At 40.1% G+C, this 20,601-nt stretch overlaps 1 protein-coding gene across 1 annotated transcript; it reads left to right on the top strand.

Moving 5' to 3' along the window:
- The first annotated feature begins 513 nt into the window (after window positions 1-513).
- Window positions 514-19,854, top strand: npc1 (Niemann-Pick disease, type C1). Its single transcript, XM_049598471.1, has 25 exons — window positions 514-680; window positions 3,438-3,566; window positions 3,716-3,822; window positions 4,127-4,272; window positions 4,528-4,695; window positions 4,785-5,034; window positions 5,151-5,233; window positions 5,389-5,759; window positions 5,947-6,173; window positions 7,266-7,366; window positions 7,830-7,932; window positions 8,029-8,218; window positions 8,720-8,902; window positions 9,067-9,181; window positions 9,382-9,509; window positions 9,861-9,995; window positions 10,598-10,687; window positions 10,878-11,068; window positions 11,905-12,020; window positions 12,769-12,898; window positions 13,035-13,220; window positions 13,627-13,858; window positions 14,605-14,718; window positions 15,664-15,826; window positions 15,919-19,854. Exons 1-25 carry the CDS (start codon window positions 603-605, stop codon window positions 15,999-16,001), a joined length of 3,819 nt encoding a protein of 1,272 aa, XP_049454428.1. The 5' UTR covers window positions 514-602; the 3' UTR covers window positions 16,002-19,854.
- The last annotated feature ends 747 nt before the right edge of the window (window positions 19,855-20,601 follow it).

The raw sequence follows: 20,601 nt of genomic DNA, 5'->3' as shown, positions 1-20,601 counted from the left end.
GGGGTTCCTTAAGGAAAAAAGTTGGGAACCACTACCATAATGTACTTATCTTCAATTTCTTTTCTTTGTTTGACTTTTTTTATGCTATGAAGTTTGCATGTAGTGGTAGTATTTTCTGACGTGATTTTTTTGAGAGTCGATTTTTAACTTGTCTGCCTCCAAAAAAATAAGATTGTAGATGTTTATTCATGTGATTCGAAGTCCCTAATTTCAAGTCCCCATTTGTTTATGTTTCATAGTGTCAGACATTGAATGTCGCTCTGCCTTGATCAAAGTAAATGGACTGAAGGAGAACAATGGAAATAAATCCAGGACTTTATAGTTATTCCTCTGCAAAAGTCTGGTATGATATTTTATAAATGTATTAGAATGCTGTCAAAAAAAACTCATAATATGATCAACAAATGAAGTTTTCAGTGGATTACAGAGTAGACTAATGTGGTGTTTAGGTGTAGTGCGCCCTCAGCGTCGTTTGGTGGCAGCACTGAGACGCCAGTTTGTCTCCGCCCCACACAAATAATCCGACGAAGAAGAAAGCATAAACAAGATATGCGAAACTTCATGAGGACTGACACTTCGTTTCGATCTTTTCACTAAGAGGGATGGGAGTCCTACCAGGGAGAAACATTTTATGTATACTTTTCTTCATCATACTCCTGTCAGAGGGACATTTTCGATGGGTAAGCGACACGTAACGTCCGTGTTCTCGTGACCAAAACATGACTCAGCTCGGTCTGCTGTTGCTACTGTGATGTTTATCTGAGGCGGCTAGCGAAACTAACACACAGGCTACTTTAGCTATTCAGGGTTTCGTCTTATTCTTACCCAGTGCAAGAATAGTCAGTAATTGGCTTAACAGTGGCTCAAACATAAGAGCTAGCAACAATTCTTGGAAGGTGGTGCAGCCTCGTAACATTAGCGAAACCGAAAATGGATATCATAAGAGGTTAGCCTTGACATTTCGGGTACATGTTGTATCCTGGACTCAGAGCCGGGTGGTGAAAGAAGTTTCGAGCTGTCATGTCTTGACGGATTGAAAGCTCACATTATTTCAGCTGGGTAATATTATTTAAAGAAGGGCAATAGTGTTTTAGTCAGTGTGAAATGGCTCACAAAACTAGAATGTAAAACACTGAATGTGCAACGTTAGCAAGTTGAACAGCAAGAAGAGCTATTGCTTTAATTTGACTGTCACTGTCTGAAGATGTAATGTGTCTTTTTATTTTATTTTATATTAATGGGCTTTATTAAGTGTACATATAGTGTAGACATAATATACGAGACTTGACTGCCCATGCGTAAAAAAATAAGCTAAAATAGTAGTAGTAAATATTACACAAACAAGTAAATACATAAACATTATATGAGATAAGACAACACAATCTTTGGGATGTGTCTTGATTATAAACACAGATTTAATTTAATGGTGGACATCAAAGTGTAATATACTAGATCCTACTTTTATGGATAATTTAAAGACACCATAAATGATGCCAATCCAGAAAATGTAGGGTATTTCTTGTGACGATGACCAAGACAAAATTTGACTTTATTTTGTAAGGCTTTTATTGAGAGTATTCTTGCTTATTGCATTGTATGCTGGTGTGGTCATTCTAAAATCACCCATAGAAACAAACCGGGGCAACTTGTAGGAAGATCATTGGGAAGTAGCAGACTGATCTGTACCATCTTTATCTGACCAGGCTGACCCAAAAGGCAGAGAAGGCCTGCATGGATAGTACCCACCTACTCTCAGGGGAATTTAAGCTTCTCCCCTCGGGGCGAGGATACAGACACCCCAATATTAGAACATCAATCTTTCTATGGCAATTACACAATTAAACAAGGCATGGGCAGGGGTGTGATGTATATAAATTATTACCCAATGAGCAGTGCATCTTAAGCAAGGGCAAGGTTTTATTGGTTAGACTATTTATTCTGGACTATTTAGATTATTTTTCTGTGTGTGATGTATGTGTTTACAAATCCCCACGGGACATTAAAGGTCTTTTAAGTCTAACATGTAATATCCAAACAAACCAGAAGCTAACCAGAACACATGTGTCCCTGATCCATCAATTTGATTTGATCAGATTTAGATAATCACTCATTTACTCCCTCTGCTTCCTCTGACTGCACTGTATGCACCTCTATATTCATGAGGTAATTAGGTCACACTGCAAAGCACAGAACTGCTTTGAAACTACGCTGAAACATTACATCTGAATGTGATTAATCATTACTGATTCAAGATAAGATATCAGCATCCTGGTTGAAGCAACAAGAATGTGGTACGAGGTAACATATTGATTATTTGCAGACTGCAGTGGATAGGCAGAAAGGATTTTACAGAAGCGTGCATGTATCATTTCCTTCTGTGGGTTCATACATCAGGTTTCTGTTACATTTATGCACCACTTTAAACGAACCTGTCAGAGTTCTGGTTCTTGCTTAATATAAACACTTATCTTACAGCTAGTGCTGAGTCTTGACCGTTGGCTTTGGACAAATATTGTAGTTAGAGTACTGGCCTGGTCTGCAGCTGCATTAGGCTCCAACTAACATGCAAATACTGCTCCTGAACTCAATCCCACGAGGCATGTAGGACAGAGTGTGACACTGTGCTTACTCATAAAACAGTTTGTGGAGTAAGTGAATTAACTTCCCCTCCCAACAGAGACCATGTGAGAGCTCTGATGCTGAATAGACAGATGTGGAAAACTTCAACTGCAGAAGCAACATGTTGCAGTAGTATGCAACATTTAGCAGTAGTCATTGTAATCGTATGTTATTGTATTTTCTCTTACATATCAGATTTAAAACAAATGTTTCAAGTGCTCGAATTGAACTTGGTTGGAGCCATAACAACAGCGGTTGAATGTTATTATGTTGCCATAGAAATCTGACCACAGTTCTCCTTTCTCTGGCCTTCGTTCTTGACGTTGAATGTGGGTTTAGTCAAGATGACGTTGCCTGCTGTGACTTAATTGTAATATAAAGCTCACTCTCTAAATGCAGGCCTGTAAGAAAACATTTTTGCAGAAGTGAAATTTTTATTTTCAGACGTACAAAGCACGAGATATTAGGAAGTGAGTCATGCCTAGAGGTTTAACCTGGCCAAATGTAAAACCTCGAGGTACATAGGTACAGCTTTAACCTCAGGACAGAATTGTTAAGTCCTGTGGAGCAGCCAAAACTAAATCACGTGGTCTGCCGTAGCCTTTAAAGGAACTCTCAGTGTGCTTTGTCTTTGATTTGTTGGCAAGACCGTGTTCGTGTCCTCACCAGATAAAAATAAAAGCAGGCTTCTATCAGTTGAAACAGCTTCACACTCTGCAAAAATAGATATATTGAATGCAGCAACAACATACTGTAATAAATTTGCTTTATGAACACACTGCACAAATGTTCACTGTGTTTTGCTGTCTGTCTGTCAGGTTGAGGCCCAGCATTGCGTGTGGTATGGTGAGTGTGGGCCTTCTGAAAAGGTGCCCACAAAAAAATATAACTGCAACTACACTGGTCCTCCCCGCGCGCTGGAGACTGAGGGTTATGAACTTCTCACGGTACGTACAGTATCTTGATGCTTTTGTCCCGTTATTGCTGACATTTGATGCTCAAACCGATCTTCTGCGGTATACTTCTGCTTTCCACTGCAGAAGAAACTGACATGAGTGTATCAAAGTGAAGTCATCCTTTCTGTGTTGACACGCAGGAGCTTTGTCCTGGATACGACTATGGAAACCGAAGCCTCTGCTGTAACACTGACCAGTTGCGCACTCTCAAAGGGAGTCTCCAGCTGCCCCTTCAGTTCCTGTCTCGGTATGCACTGCAGTTACAACATTAACTAACGACGCACATGACATGCTTGGAGGGGCATTCTCATTACCTCTGTGATATCTGAGCACAAAGAATATGAGTATCTGCCCTTTTGAATCTTCTCAGTATATGTGCTGCTTAAATGTTGTTTGACTGGCTCACAGGCCAAATGACTTCACTGCATTTGTTATTGCTTTGTTTTTCCTCTGAGCAACTGTTAGACACTCGTAAACTTCTTTTATTATTCTGTAAGTTATGCAATGACCCCTTTCCTTGCTTCTCACACTCACTGCGTGTGTGTGTGCAGGTGTCCTGCCTGTTTCTTCAACCTGATGAACCTCTTCTGTGAGCTGACATGCAGCCCCCACCAGGGTCAGTTTGTGAATGCCACCGAGATCAATGGGACCAATGTGAAGGAAGTGCAGTTCTATATTGGACAGACATTTACTAACGGTGAGGTTACAGCTGGATGTTTATTTAGATATGAAAAACAGCCTCACCCTCACTCATTCACAGCATGTCACATCAGCAGAGTAAACTTCATCAGTTCCTACTTAAACATGAAGTCATGCTCCTGGTTGTGTAATTCTCGGGGTGACTAACAGTCATAACTGTTGCATGTTTGGTTCAATAAAATTGGGAATGGGCAATTTATTGTCATTGTAATCTTTGAGTTTTGCCCTAAAATAATCAAACTGGACTTTTCAGCCATGTACAATGCCTGCAAGGACGTCCAGGCACCATCCAGCAATGTGAAGGCCTTATCACTGCTGTGTGGGAAGGATGCATCTGCCTGCAATGCCACCAACTGGATCCAGTATATGTTCGATATTAACAATGGACAGACTCCCTTTCCTATCATTCCAATATTCTCAGGTAAATCATTTTGTCCTCATGATCCAACTGCAGAAAAATATCCCTGCTCTTAATACACCATGCTTTATTATGCTCCTTCTTTTCTCTAGATGTCCCGGTGTCTGGTTACACTCCCATGAACAACAAGACTTATGCCTGTACAGAGGGCCTGGAGGACGGTTCAGGTCCGTGCTCCTGTCAGGACTGCGCAAAGGCCTGTGGCCCCAAACCTGTACCTCCCCCTCTCCCCCCTCCCTGGACAATCCTTGGTGTCGATGCCATGACTGTCATCATGTGGATCTCTTATACTGCCTTCTTGCTTATCTTTGTCGGAGCTGTCCTGGGGGCTTGGTGTTACAGGTAAACGAGCAATTTCTTTTGCGTGCGGTGTGTTCTGGTATAATTTGTGTGTTTGAATTTGAAGCTTGCTGTAGAAGTTAATACTGACTGACTTGTGTGGTTCTTTGTGCAAACAGGAAACGGACCATCATGTCTGAGTATGGCCCCATATTGGACAGTAATAACCCACTGTCTCTCAACAGTGATAATCCAGACCAAGGTATTGTAAAGCCTGATAACAAGTGACATTGTCATCTGTCTTTACTGTTTGTTGTGCCACTAATTGCATTGATCTTTAGGTGTACTACGTGTAATAACATTGTTGTGTCATTGCTGCGTGACTTAAGCTAACTCCCAGTGTTTCTCCCCTCTTAGTGAATGCATCATGCTGTGAAAAGTTAGGCGAACAATTCGAGAATGCTCTGCGGATCCTCTTCAGCTCCTGGGGTTCCTTCTGTGTGCTGCATCCCTCTGTGGTCATACTGGGCAGCCTGATACTTGTGGTCGCCGCCTCTGGTGGCCTGGTCTACATGCGCATCACCACAGACCCCGTTGAGCTGTGGTCGGCTCCCACCAGCCAGGCTCGTCAAGAGAAGGACTACTTTGACAGCCACTTTGGACCCTTCTTTAGAAATGTGCAGCTCATCATAACCACTCCACTCAATGAAACGTTCATCTACTCCCCATACTTTGGAGGATCTGATGTGCCATTTGGAGCCATACTGGACAAAGACATCCTGCACCAGGTGGGTTAGTGGAAGAGTCGATTCTGAAGATGGATCAGTAGCAGTCTTTTGTGTGTTTTGTATATAGAAGTATTGTTTCTGTCACAAGATTGGATCCAAACTTTGCATGTAAAGAGCAGCTGCAACTCTAGATCTGTGGTTTATTAGTTCTCCTTTCCTTTTCTTTTTTCCACCATTAACCAACCAGGTGCTGGATCTGCAGCTTGACATCGAAAGCATTGTAGCCACATACGAGGGCGAAAACGTCACCCTGAAGGACATCTGCTTGGCTCCACTGGCCCCGTATAATAGCAACTGTACCATCTTGAGTGTCCTCAACTACTTTCAGAATAGCCATGCTGTGCTGGACCACAGCATAGGAGATGATTTCTTTGTCTACGCTGACTATCACAGCCACTTCCTCTACTGTGTCAGGTGATTTTTCTGAAGATGGTTCTTTTTCTTTTTTTAAAAATTCAAAGGTTAGCCAAGAAGTTAGCGCTCATATGGTCTCAAACTTGTCTTATGCCGGCCTTATGCCAAATGACATTTCAAGCGGTTTCACTATCACAGACAAACTTCCGATGTTGGAATAAAATCATGAGAGTTTTACCTCAGTAGGTGCGCATACAATGTTTGGTGGAAGGCGGTCGTAAAACTTAGTCCGAGCTGTCTTATGTGAGTCTTTTTCTCATCTTGACCTTCCCACAAAATCAAACTGTCAATAATATTATAGGTTTTTAGTCTAACAGGAAACAGGAAGCAGCAAACGAGGTAGACAGTAAACATAGAGGGGATTCCACTCCAGGGAGGCGCAAGAACGTGAACAAGTCTCAGTTCGCTTGGAATGTGGAAAGGGAGGAGAATCTGGTGGAGTTGTGGAGTGAGCAGGAGTCAGTGTTCAATTTGGCATGTATCTGATCCAGTAACCAGCACTTGTTTTAATGAGGGATCTTTGATAGATTGTAATGATGCCATTTTTTCAGACATACAAAGAAATTTTAATATGTAGCTTTTAATATTTCTTAAAGAAAGTTTGGCATAATATTTTCCACCAGGAGCAGGATGAGAAATAACCTGAAAAGGAATCTAGTTGTAGTCATGCCCCCAATCTTTGGGAAATGTTATAGTGTGTGACTTAAAGCTCACGTTGTCTATAGATGTGAGAGAGTGCCTGACTCTAGTCTTCTCAGAGTCTTCCAGTGTATGGTTAGCAGGTTTAGGAAATGTTGCCATAATTAAAGACTCAAAACTTCTGGAGAATACATCAGTGTCGAAATCGAACACCTGCAGCTCATGAGAATCTATTTTCCTCAGACTTTAGCTTCTGCATTTTCTGAGAACTGTTGTGTGTGTGTCTTCTTGAAATAGCACAATCAGACTTCCTCATTTGTTTTCACGCAGCGGTTCTTTATCGGTTATTCTATATCTTCTATATCTGTGCCTGTTATAGTGGCAAAACCAGTACTGATGACCGGCTAAACTAATGATGACTGTTTTTTGTTTGTTGTTTTCTGTCTTCCACAGCGCACCAGCATCCCTCAATGACACCACACTCCTCCACGACCCGTGTTTAGGCACCTTTGGTGGCCCTGTCTTTCCATGGCTGGCCCTCGGGGGTTACGATGGTGAGCTGGATTAACACTTTCAGAGGGCAGTGAACTAGGAAACAGCGGTAGTTTTTATATGTACAGCAGTTAAATGCTCTGTTTACAGCCTCTCTGTTGATTATGTTATTGCACTATGGAAAAAAGCTGTTATGGTCACTGAACTCAGCCCAACGCAGTATTTGCAATAGAATCACTTTTGTGTAGCAGTCAGGTTACAAGTGTGTGTTTGATAATATGGATAAAATCAAGAACAAGAAAAAAGTCCACCTCTTCCTCTGATTATCATGAAAGTTGCCATAGCAACCAGCCACAACCCTTTATCTAAGACGCAGACATGTTTTTATCTGTGCTGCTTTCGTTCCTCCACCAAAAGGAATGATCACCCATTACTGCCAGTTCAGTAATCATTACTCATGTTGTTGATGACTGAAAATTGTTTCAGTGATCTTAACAACTAATGTGTCTTTTCCCTGCATCACAGAAACCAACTACAACAATGCCACTGCGCTAGTGATCACCTTCCCACTCAACAACTACCTGAACGACTCAGCCCGGCTCGGCAAAGCTCTGGCGTGGGAGAAGGAGTGAGACAACTACCTGTTTCTAAAATTCATTAGAGTTGCAAAAGTCACTGTTATGGTGTCTTCATTTACTTAATGTATTATTTGTGTGCATTTCAGATTCATCAGCTTCATGAAGAACTTCAAAAACCCCAACCTGACCATAGCCTTTAGTGCCGAGAGGAGTATTGAAGATGAAATAGACAGAGAGAGCAAAAGTGACATCAGCACCGTCGTAGTCAGTTATGCCATTATGTTCATCTACATCTCCTTGGCCCTCGGTCACATCCACAGCTTCAGGAGAGTGATGGTGAGAGAACTAAGCACTTACTTTTTAGCTCTTATGTGTCCGTTACCAGAACAATTTATGTATCATTTGGTCTTCTTATATTCAGTTGAGAAGGAATCCAAAATCAGAAAATGAAAAACAGATGCATTATCTTGTTAGTCATTTATAAATCCAGCTCATCACAACGCCCTGTTTTTTGCACTTTGATTTTATGCTCAAGTCAAAAATGAAAATGAAATAACAGGCAATGGACTGAATTTGATTTTTGTGACCAGGAAGTTTTATACTTCTTCATGTGTCAAACTTTATAGCCCAACTTTGCAGCAATTACACTTGGGGAGTGGCAGTTCCCGATTTAATGTAATGGTTATGAGCTTGGACAACAACATGACAGCTTGACGAAATGCTATGGTTCAACAGAACTAGTTTGACATGTTTGACAACTTCCTGCTACTCAAGTGTAAAAAGGAGCAGCCAAAGGAATGAACATGACTGATCCTCTATCTTTTTTCCCCTGCACAGGTGGACTCAAAGATTTCTCTGGGTATAGCAGGTATCCTGATTGTGCTTGGCTCTGTCTCCTCCTCACTGGGGATCTTCAGCTATTTTGGCGTGCCCCTCACCCTCATTGTGATTGAGGTCATTCCTTTCCTGGTGCTGGCCGTTGGAGTGGACAACATCTTTATCATAGTACAGACATATCAGGTAACCTCAGCAACCTGAGTCCATTAAACTGTTCTGTAATTACCCATTAATTTGTCAGTGGTGCTGGTCTTCTTGTATGCTGGTCTCCTTTTAAAAAGAAGTCTTACCTTTTTTGCACACTGCCAAAAAACCCTGATAAACCTGTTGTTTGTATTTCTGAACAGAGGGATGAGCGGATACCCCACGAGGAACTTCACCAGCAGATTGGTCGTGTTCTTGGAGACGTAGCCCCCAGCATGTTCCTCTCCTCCTTCTCAGAGACAGTGGCCTTCTTTCTGGGTAAAATATGAATTAATACACCCCATATGTTCACAGATTCTATTCTAAATGATAATATGACACCTTAAATTGCAAAAAAAAAAAAAAAAAATTTAGAAAGATTTTTTTTTGTGGACAGGATTGACATAGTTGCTACAAAAAGTGCCATAGTCTCCTGGTGAGTCACATGCTGATTACACTATTGACTTTTCCTTCTGTAGGAGCCCTGTCCAACATGCCCGCAGTGAGGACGTTCTCTCTGTTTGCTGGCTTGGCTGTTTTTATTGATTTCCTGTTGCAGATCAGTTGCTTTGTCAGCTTGCTCGGCTTGGACGCCAGACGACAGAAGGTGAGACACTGGGGGAAATGGTAGTGACATAAATGATGATAGCTGAGAGGTTACACATGGCTGATTGGGAAGTTCACGTAAAAAGGATTTCCTGCAGATCAACAGCCCCAACTTAATGCTGTACAAATATGTGACTGAGTTTTCATCCTACTCATCTCTACACCAGCTGATTTACCTGATTGTTCACTGTTTGCAAAGCTTTGTAATCAGCCAGTGCAGTGATTGTTTGCAGTGAAAAGTTGCTCTTGGGCTTCAGTGACACATTCACTCTCAATTCAACACATGATTCAACCTTCACATCAGCTACAGACTTCGTTAACTTGTCAAATGCTGTGCTGTTGTGTTTAAAAGGGGAATCGACTTGACATCTGTTGCTGCGTGAAGCTCTTGGATGACCAGGAAACAAAGACGGACAGCCTCCTCTTCTGTTTTTTCAAGAAAATCTTTGCCCCGTTCATCCTCAAAGAGTGGATGAGACCGATCATAGTAAGTACTACAGTGGCACTTTATTTTATTTTACTTAACTCGTATTTAACCAAGTAAGGCAACAAGGGAGACCTGGTCGGGACAGTAGCATAAAAAAGTTACAGACAAACAACAATAACCACAAAAAAAGATATGCATTAAAAGTTGACATATTAAAATACAGACAAACAGTGACAAGTACGAACCAATTCATTCACCATTGTACTTATAAGACCTTTAAAGTGAGGAAGAGAGACCAGTTCTGTTATTATTAAGTCTTTTTGAAGGCTATTCTCAGTAAGACGAGCAGAGTACATAAAACCTTTCTTTCCCATCTCAGTCTGACTCAGATTACATCCTGTGATCTCAGACTGTACCTACAGTCAGATATATGATGGGTGTTTACCCAGACTGGCTTTATAAATGAACAAGTACCAATGACTGAGCCTATAGAAGGTTAGAGATGGCTAATCAGCCCTGAAATAAAGCGTACAATGATGAGTGAGGGCTTTACAGTGTTACTATAGTGTGTTGATTTTGTTGGACTCATGTTTCATTGAGTAGAATATAATGCTCGTTGACTATACGATGATTATGTTTTTCTTTTCATCTCACTTGTCTAGGTGGCGGTGTTTGTAGGAATCCTCTCCTTCAGTATTGCTGTGGTGAACAAAGTAGAGATCGGACTGGACCAGAAACTCTCCATGCCTGATGTAAGTGTTCAAAGCTTTCAATAACTGTAGCTGTATAACTGTGTGTTCAGGGATTGCCAGCGCTAGCTCATCAATCATTTGAATTTCTGTGACATAACATTTTTTTGGAAGTCTTCCCCATACAACATGATTAACAGCCTTGGTTTGCTTTCTGTACTCATGGAAGTCTATTTTGAAAATCTCCATCTAGGACTCATACGTGCTAGACTACTTCAAGAACCTGAGCATGTATCTCCACACCGGAGCTCCAGTGTACTTTGTGGTAGAGGATGGTTTGAACTACAGCACTCCAGAGGGCCAGAATGTTTTGTGTGGAGGAGTGGGCTGCAACAATGACTCTCTAGTCCAGCAGGTCTACACCGCCTCGCTCATCAGCAACTAGTAAGTCTGAGATGTGAACACGTTACATCACAAATGATTGATTGCACAAGACAAAATTTGCATTGAAGATAAAAACTAGAGCTGTACCCAGTGTCATTTTTCTCAAATTTCAAGCTTCCATTGAGGGTTTCTGAAGAAGCGACGTTAAATCGTGTTCCTCATCACGTTAAATATTGTAGTTATAAAAATGTAGTTTCTGTTGGGTGCTGTTTAATTGCTCCTGGACCGCCCCATCAATACAAGTGCGAGCTTTCCTTTGTGCAGCAAGCTGGAGAGCAAACTGCTGTTTAATTGTTGTTTTTAAAAGGCTTAACACCAACAAATATGGATTGAAGCAGAATATTTCTTCAGATAAAAACATGCTTTGAATTTTGGAAATGATTACATCTATCTATCTTTTTAATAAACTTTGATTTTTGGGCTTTACAACTCTCTAGAGTTACTAGAAATGTTTGGATCACACAGGTCAGAACAATCCTACGCAGCCAGCACTGGAATCAAATTCCACATGTAATGCTTATAATATTAATGTAGCCTAGTCTTTATTGAAAAAAAGCTGTGCAGCATTTGAATTTAGATTTACACGTTATGAACAAAACCTCAAAGCTTCCAACTTTTTGGTGCAGCCCTGATAAAAACAACAAATGAGCTACATCAAGTTTCTGACAACCTGTGTGAAATATGTTTCATTTTAATGACATTAAACGTCAGTCAGACACCACAATCTGAATACTTGGGAGTTCAGATCAGGTGAAGGTCATGAAAAGACTCAAGTATTTCTAATCTAATCTGTGGTTATGTGATCTGTTCATTTTCTCGTTTCCTTTTGCTTCCAGCACAACCATAGCTTTCACGCCGTCCTCTTGGCTCGACGACTACTTTGACTGGGTGAAACCGCAGTCCACCTGCTGTCGATACTACAACGCCACGGGGGCTTTCTGCAATGCCTCGGGTAACATTTTTATCTAATGTCAACATGCTTTGAACCCTTGTCTCGTGATCCTGGTGTCACAAGCTGCTGTTTGACACAAGTTCAGCGTTTTGCCAGGTTTTTATACACAATGCAGTGAAACAAAAGGTTTAAGGGCAAAACCACAACAATGTTATTATTGTTCAAGTAATGTGCATTGTACTTTGCAGAACTTCAAGTCGGGTATATGAATGACTTGAGCAAACTTATTTAAGATTTCAAAAACCAAATTGTTGGTGTGATTATTAATGCAGCAAATTGAGGTATTTCCTTATTAACATTTCCCTGGTTAATAAAATGACTTTTGTACAGTTAAGAGTCACCTGACTGTCAGTGACAGATGATTTGAGGAAGTGGGAAGTGAATGAAAGAGAAAGGGAGAAACAATCAAATGGCATAGTTCCTTGACCACATAAAATGCATTAGACAATTCATCTGCATGCAGTTTCAAGAAGGAGATGATATTACCAAAATATTAAAAGAGCCATGGTGATTCAGTATTTAATAAAGTTATATACAATATGATAAAACCTGTACTGTTGATTTTCTGGTTCACAGCGCTGCGAGTGTTTCTTCCTTTTTCTGGTATTTAAAAGGGTTTTTTTGTTTGTTATTGTGAAACTTTGAGGTCATTTGTTTTCAGTTCGCAGCTTTGTCTTGGAGCAAGTGTGTATATTTTTCCAGCCCCGTTGGTTAGATGGGTGAATAAATTCCTGATGTTGTTTTCCAGTGGTAGATCCCTCTTGTCTACACTGTCGGCCTTTGACTCCCAGTGGAAAGCAGCGGCCAGAGGGAGAGGACTTCATGCGGTTTCTGCCCATGTTTCTGTCAGACAATCCAAACGTGAAGTGTGGAAAAGGGTATTTTTATTGAAAACACATGACATGTCACTGACTACTTTCACTTTAACTTGTGTTTCTTTGTCCCGTCACTGTAAGCCGGTATTGTTGTGGTTGGTAATTTTCTCCCCTTTTTATCTCCCACACAATGCTGCAGCGGCCATGCAGCCTACGCCACAGCAGTCGATCTGTATCCTAACAACACGGGGGTGGGAGCCACTTACTTCATGACTTACCACACCATCATGAAAGAATCCCCAGACTACATACACGCTTTGAAAATGGCCCGAATCCTGGCGGAAAATATCAGTCAGGCCGTGGACCACAAGGTGTTTGCCTACAGGTCAGTCCTGTTGTACATGTAGTGCTCTCACCTCTGCAGTACATTCTGTATAAATTACATCATCATCATTTGTGACAGGAACAAGGTGTTTCAGCTGCACCCACTGCTTTAAGTTTTCTGTTTGAGTCTGTGATGAAATACTAACTGCTTGTTTTGAAGTCAGTGTTCAAGGGTGTTGGGTGAGGGGTTGATAAGTAGGTCATGGATAAGCAAACAGCAAAGAAAACATTATAAAAGGCTATATAGCTGATGTTCAACCTTGAGTCCTGAAATAATCTTTCTGACCTTGTATCCTATATAACAGGGGTCACGTTACCGCTACAATAAAAATAAAAAATAATCATAGTATATCGTATAAACTGGCCACATGACGTTTCTTTCTAAAACATATTTTCCTCCTTTACAGCGTCTTCTACGTGTTCTACGAGCAGTACCTCACCATCGTGTACAACACAGCTCTGAACCTGAGCGTGTCGCTGGGGGCCATATTTGTGGTGACGACGGTGTTGTTGGGCTTCGAGCTGTGGTCAGCTGTGGTTGTGAGCATTACCATCGCCATGATCCTGGTCAACATGTTTGGCGTCATGTGGCTGTGGAACATCAGCCTCAACGCAGTGTCCCTTGTGAACCTGGTCATGGTGAGAAGCAGCATGAAACACACGGAACATTTACACCTTAGTGGGTGGAAGAACTGAATAATAATGTGAATAAAACAAGATTTATGTAAAGAAAACATCTCTTGAATTGACACAGACAGTTTCAGCTTTTCACGGCATTCATTTTTTAAGTTTTAGCCATTGTTTATATCAGGTATGACAACTTTTTACATGCCAATATAATGTCTTCAGTCTGGGAACATGGCAGCATCACTAAAACGTTTCAGCATGGTACAGAAAACAATTACTTTTAAAGTAAAAATAAAGGTGACTGTTCATTTTCTTTCATTTTCAAATTATAACTTTGTAAAGGCTTGATTAGCTTTTTTGCTCCTATAACTTCTAGGTATATTGAGACATATATTAAAAGTAAATTAATCATATATAGATATAAAAGACATTCTTCACTGAGCTTAGCTGTTGCATAGTATTATATCTGTATTTTGAGAGTGACAGCTTGCACACTGTTGTGTATAGAATATTAATGGTGTGCCTTTAAACTCAGCACTTGTTTATGGTCTGGTCGTCTGACCCCTCAGGTTTTGTACCCTGAGGTATTTTGTTCTAGCGATGTCACCATGTCCCCTGATGTCACCTTTTACGAACTTTCTTTTTCTCACTGTTAACAACTTGTCCTTGATCTCAGCTTTATATTTATTTCGAGACAACACAACAATTCTAACATTTTCATGTGTTGGTGCCGACTTGTTCCCTGTCCTCTCCTGCAGTGCTGTGGTATCTCGGTGGAGTTCTGCAGTCATATCGTACGAGCTTTTTCCATCAGTGTGAAGAAGAACAGAGTGGAGCGGGCTGAGGAGGCCCTGGCTCACATGGGCAGCTCTGTGAGTCTCACTTTACCTCTTACTTACCTTTCTCAGTAGAAGTAAGCTTTTGGAATTGGAGATAAATGTTTGCATGTTTGTAATGTGGATACACAAGCACACAAATATTTCTCTATTATTCTGAGTATGGCCGTTTTCCAAATTGGATATTTCAAATGAAGCCTTATTCCAAGTGTAGCATTTCCTGACTAAGACACGTGGGATACACTGGTGTTACGTGGGTTTTAGGAGCGTTCTTTGAGCACATGTACAGCGCATTCGGAAAACGTGTCTCAGTTGAGGTTTTTACCGCGGTTTAAGACACACAGCCTCTTTCCTGTTTACAGTCAGCTCTGTGCACTGTCATGGATACCGTGTACACGAACCAACTAGACAACAAGGCGGTTGGGTAGAGATGCATGCCCAAAAGTAAAGCCCACATTTCTAGTCAGAAGGAGAAACACACCTACTTATAAACACTTTGAAAGACCTGGGTATTAGCAGTTTTTTTTGGATGTGCAAAAATATATTGCAATGCTGACTTTTTCAAGAAGGTGTTGAAGGAATGAAAGAGGGAAGCTGTGTTCGGCACAGCTGCAAAACTTTAAAAAAGAATCTTATTTTGATGCAAAGAAGCAAATTTGTATATTTTGACATGATAAATGACATTGTGCGTTAATTGGAGCAGCATGGCTCCATGTTAACGGTAATATTAATGGAATTTTATTGTCATTAGCCATGTAAATATTGTCTTTCTTTGGAATAAGGGTAGAAAATGGAATATTTTGTGCTTGTAAACGTAGTCAGTGAGCTTGTAGGGCAGGAAAAATCAATGTTTTACAGGGAAAACCTAATTAACTTGACATAAAATCAGTTGTAAAATAATTTGGCTTCTTTAAACATTCATTCTTATTTTGGTCACCATCACATCACATGACATTTAATGACACCATTTCCTTTTCGCAGGTATTCAGTGGGATCACATTAACAAAGTTCGGAGGCATCATAATCCTGGCACTTTCCAAGTCGCAGATCTTCCAGGTCTTCTACTTCAGGATGTACTTGGCCATAGTCTTGCTCGGGGCCACGCACGGCCTCATCTTCCTCCCTGTACTGCTCAGTTATATCGGTCAGTAACGTCACAGGTTTTAAGGAAACAACACGATTTATGCACAGATTGAATTTTAAATTAAGTCTAACATATTGTGACTTTTTTCACAGGTCCCTCAGTGAACAAGGCAAAGGTGTTTGCTGCTAACAAGCGCTACGCTGGTACAGAAAGGGAGCGCCTCCTCAACTACTAGCAGGCTGTTTGAGACCATGAACAATGAACTCTTTGTCTGAAAGCGACTGTGTGGGCGTGAGCGCAAGCCGTTTCTGTGATTACTGACACACTCATCGTCATCATCATCGCCACTACTATGCATGTGTTTAACTCAGGAATATACATGGGAAGAGGAGTGCCAGAGGCCTTGTCCGACTGCAAGCTCATAGATTTTCCTCAGAAGACTTTGGACCCCCCGCCATTCCTCCTCCTCACACTACAGAACAAGCCCGACTGCAGCGTTTGAAACATGAGTGACATACGACTGAGACAAAACGCCACTTTGACAATGTGGAAGTAGGAGAAACACCACCCCCAGCATCAGTTTACAGACAGACTCTCAGTTTCATATGCTATGAGCGATTCTGATTTGGGAAAACTCAAAAGGGTAAAACTGGTCAGTTTTTTCATGTTTTTTAAATATATACCAAGAAAAAAATGTGTGAAACGAAATTATTTTGAAACGTTTACTTACGTGGGACTTTTGTAGAACTCTTTGATATGATGAATCATCTATTGACTGGAACATGGCACACAGATAACAATAGTGATATCATGGGCCCTCATAATACCTGGCATTAACATGAATCACATCCGGGGGTGTGTCTGCACACTGTATTGTAAAACAGGCCGGCTAGTGCTACCATTTTCACCTAGCAATAATGCATCTCCTGTGAGGCAGTAATGTCTTGACTTCTGCAAACTGGATTTGAAATATTTGAAGTTTAAGTGCTGTCTTTCAGCTCAAAGGATTGTTAGGCGTGTTTACACCTATGTTGGGAGATGAGACGAGGAATTGAAGCCGCTTTTACTTTTGGGAGTATACATATAATTCCTCTACAATTTCTACTTGACTGTGCATGTTGATAACCTCAGAGCTGAAACCTCACAGTCATTGTTTCATTCAAAAATCAGAATACAAAACAAAACAGTGCAAGTACACGTGCACACTAAACACTTAAGTGTTGTTGCTCTCTGAACTGCACCCTGCCTTGACTTTTATTTCCACATTGGAAGCTAATTACACGATCCGGTGCAACATTTCATTTTAGAGCTAAATAATGTATCTTAAAGTGTCCTTTTGAAGTGTTTGCATGACTAGATTGTTCGTCCCCTTGGGTGCTTTTACAAAACAAAACAAAAAACCCTGAGGATACGTGTTGATGCCAGGTGTAAAGGGCGCCGTAATGCTAATAACAGTTTTACACTGAGGTGTAAATGAGACATTTTGCAGTTACTGAACAGAACATTTGTCGCATTAAGAGACTAAGCTTTACATTGAATTGTAAATAGCTTACACAGGACTCATTTGATTTATTCCTTTGTCATCTAGAATACTGTAGAATAACTGGATAATGGTACAGTCAGAGTTTTTCATTCCACATTTAAGTTATTATTTTTATTTTGTTAACTATTAAAATTTTGTAACCATGCATAGCTGTCTTAAAAACCCCTTCTAGTGACGTTGCAAGCAAAGAAATCACTTTGCTTTCAAGGAAATCCAAAAAAAGAAGCAGGACAGTGTTCACTTGCATCACCTGCACCTCAGCATGTGGTCGAGATGATCACTCGCCAGGCGGTGTGCTCCCACTGCTTTCATTTGAATCAGGTTGTGACATCAGTGGAAGAGGATGTTAACATTTGTGTATAAAAAGGAACAGTACCATTCCTTGTTTTTAGTTTTTCGGTGTGATTTGTTTCCCACAATGCAGTATTTTATTGTATTTTTTGGTTGTAAGACAGAATTATGTCGATGGACAACTTAATCCTGGATGTGAGAAATGTTTGACCAACAGACTGACAGAGTTGTAACATGAATAACAGAGAATTGTGCTTGTTAACAGTGCTGTGCATTGACGTGGACAAATCATCCCTGACACTGAAGAATATGACTGTGGGAAAAGAGACTAAGCCAAGCAATGAAGACTTTAGTTTTTAACAATTTTAACACATTAAATGGTTCGCAGAAAAGTGTGCGGTGGAGCCTGGTTCTTCGGCAACACTTAATGTCATTCATTCATTCATTCATTTTCTGTAACAGTTTATCCTGTTATTGGGTCGCGGGGGGGCTGGAGCCTATCCTAGCTGACAGTGGGCGAGAGGCAGGGTACACTCTAGACAGAGCTGACACAGAGACAGACAACCATTCATTACTCACACTTAATAGATCTGATCTACTCTTGTGTAGCGAAACACCAAATGACATTAAGTCTAACTCTGACCATGTTCCTCATTCTAAAGTGAAGTCTTGTTTATAACTACACTTATGACACTTAATAACCCACACAGGTTCCCTATTCTAGAGTAACCTCCTCTTCACACTTAGCAAAACCATCATAGCACACAGCTACTGCAGCGAACAGACCCTGTTTTTAAGTGATGGGTTAGTCCTTAAAAATATTGAGCTCTCTTGAGATGCATATGTGCTATAATCACTGGTAGATGAACAACTAACAGAAAATTTTAAACATATCTTTTGATGCAGAACAACCACCATTCCACCCAGCTTGGTTTTGGCAAGGTGCTGGAAACATCAGTACGTTCAAACTGGTAGGTTCACATCTGTGAGACACTGCATAGCTATAAGTCTGCAGAAATATTTTCTACCAGTCCAAACATATCTTTTAGAAATGTGCTGTCTTATTACTTCAGGACAGGGACTGTTAAAAGGGTGAAGTTTTAGAGTCCTCACATCACTTGCAGAGATCCAAGGGGAGAGGAGGTAGCAACACAACTCCACCTAATGGAGGCTGACGGCGCCCCAGATTCAAACGTCCAAAAACACATAATTGAAACCACAAAATATCTCCATACTGCTCGTCTGTAGTGATCCAAGTGTCCTGAAGCCCCGACATAAAAAGTTGGATCTCCACAAGTGTTGTGAGGACTCACTCTCACTCTCACTATCCCTTTAAGTGCAGCAGTTGTGTGCCATAATGGATGTGTAATGGAGTGTAAAAAGGGAGCCACTTTATAATAGCGGACCCGTGTGGGGTAATAAGTGGGTAACAATTTTTTTGGAAAGTTCACCTACAGATAGTTTGTAGAATGTTTTTAACATTTCAAATGCTAATTAGTTGGGATTCAACGATTCAGCTGTTTCACTTTGTCTTTTTTCATTTTTACTTTTTAAACTACAGGCATATAATAATACACAAAGCTCAGATCACAACATGACATGACAAAAACAGACTCACACAGACCAAGGTGAATAAAGAAAGGACGTATAGGAGTTAATAGGATCAAATGAGCAATTCAAATGATTAAGTTAATAGTACTAGTAAAACAGAGTGTAATTATAGTTCCATTTTTCACTAGAGCAAATTTTCTCCCATTCATGTGATGTTGTGCTACATTAAAATGGTTTGTAGCAATATTTTTTGCCATAAGAAACTGATATTGCACCGTATTTTTTCAGTGAACTTCATTTCAGTTTCTTTCTTGACTGAGCTTTACAGTAAATTAATATATTATATATTATAATATATTATTATTATAATTGTATTTATTATTTGAGGAGAGTTTTCATCCAGGACCCCCAAACCATTGTTTAAAGGTGTTGGTTCAAAACAAATGTTGAAAGGCCCCCGCCAGCCTCAGATATCAGTCCAGAAACCTGCACCATAAGGACAGTAGAAAAACAAATGCAACTGGTCTTCCTGCAGAATCTACATAGTGATGATTTAAAAAAAAAAAAAAAAAATCAAACATATGAAGTTGTTTTATAGTAGCAATAATTTTATAGAAAATCTTCAGTTAAAAAATCTTTGAAAAATCTGATTTTTTTTGTATATTGCTCTAAAAATAATAATAATAATAATAATAATAATAATTTGTCTTCCCAAAAAGAAAAGGTTGTGTGGGGGAGTGGACTTATTCTTCTAGATATTTAGCTATAGAGTATATGTGACAGTTCACTTGGTTGAGTGTAGTTCAAGTTCAACAAACTTACTCTGAGAATATGTAGATATGTTCAAAAACGGTCACACATACTATAAAGATATTCTGTTAGATATCTGCAAAATAAAGTGAAACTGTTAAGCTGTTTAATCTCACCTGACAAGCTGATGACATGTTACAATACTCTATAAACCATTTGTTGGACTATCTAAATTTAGTGCTACCATTTTGTGTTTCGTTGCATAAGAATAGACCACAAATGTTAATATGTGTTACTAAGGTAAAATGACTATTCTTGTGGTACTAACACGTTAATAAAGCCCACGCTGAGCAAAGCATGTTACGAATTTAATTCATAATCAATAACTTCCTTATGTCCTATCAATAAGCTGTAATTAGGAGGTTATTGAGGGAAAACTCTAAGTTAATGGCCTGGTAGTTTTTTGCAATATGGTCAAGCAAACTAAGGCATTAATAAGTGCTTTATAAACACTAATAAAGTGCCCACATGCTACTAGTATGCATGCTAATAGCAACTTGTTATTGGTGAATATGTGCATGTTAATATATGAAGAGTTAACATAATGTTTGCAGCTGTACATTTCATTTAATATGATGTAATAGTAAAAGTTTCTCCTCAGTCAGATGTTGTGTTTCAGCCTGGGGAAGATTTCTTGGAG

This window comes from Epinephelus fuscoguttatus, linkage group LG15, assembly GCF_011397635.1.
Source record: "Epinephelus fuscoguttatus linkage group LG15, E.fuscoguttatus.final_Chr_v1".
NCBI lineage: Eukaryota > Metazoa > Chordata > Actinopteri > Perciformes > Serranidae > Epinephelus > Epinephelus fuscoguttatus.
This window is presented reverse-complemented; position numbering and strand designations above follow the sequence as displayed.

What these genes read in the sequence shown, in the direction of transcription:
- npc1 (XM_049598471.1), top strand. Translation starts at nt 603, where the DNA reads ATGGGAGTCCTACCAGGGAGAAACATTTTATGTATACTTTTCTTCATC. An exon ending in AGGGTTATGAACTTCTCACG is followed by an intron (nt 3,567 to 3,715) that starts GTACGTACAGTA and finishes GTTGACACGCAG; the next exon opens with GAGCTTTGTCCTGGATACGA. An exon ending in ACAAAGACATCCTGCACCAG is followed by an intron (nt 5,760 to 5,946) that starts GTGGGTTAGTGG and finishes TTAACCAACCAG; the next exon opens with GTGCTGGATCTGCAGCTTGA.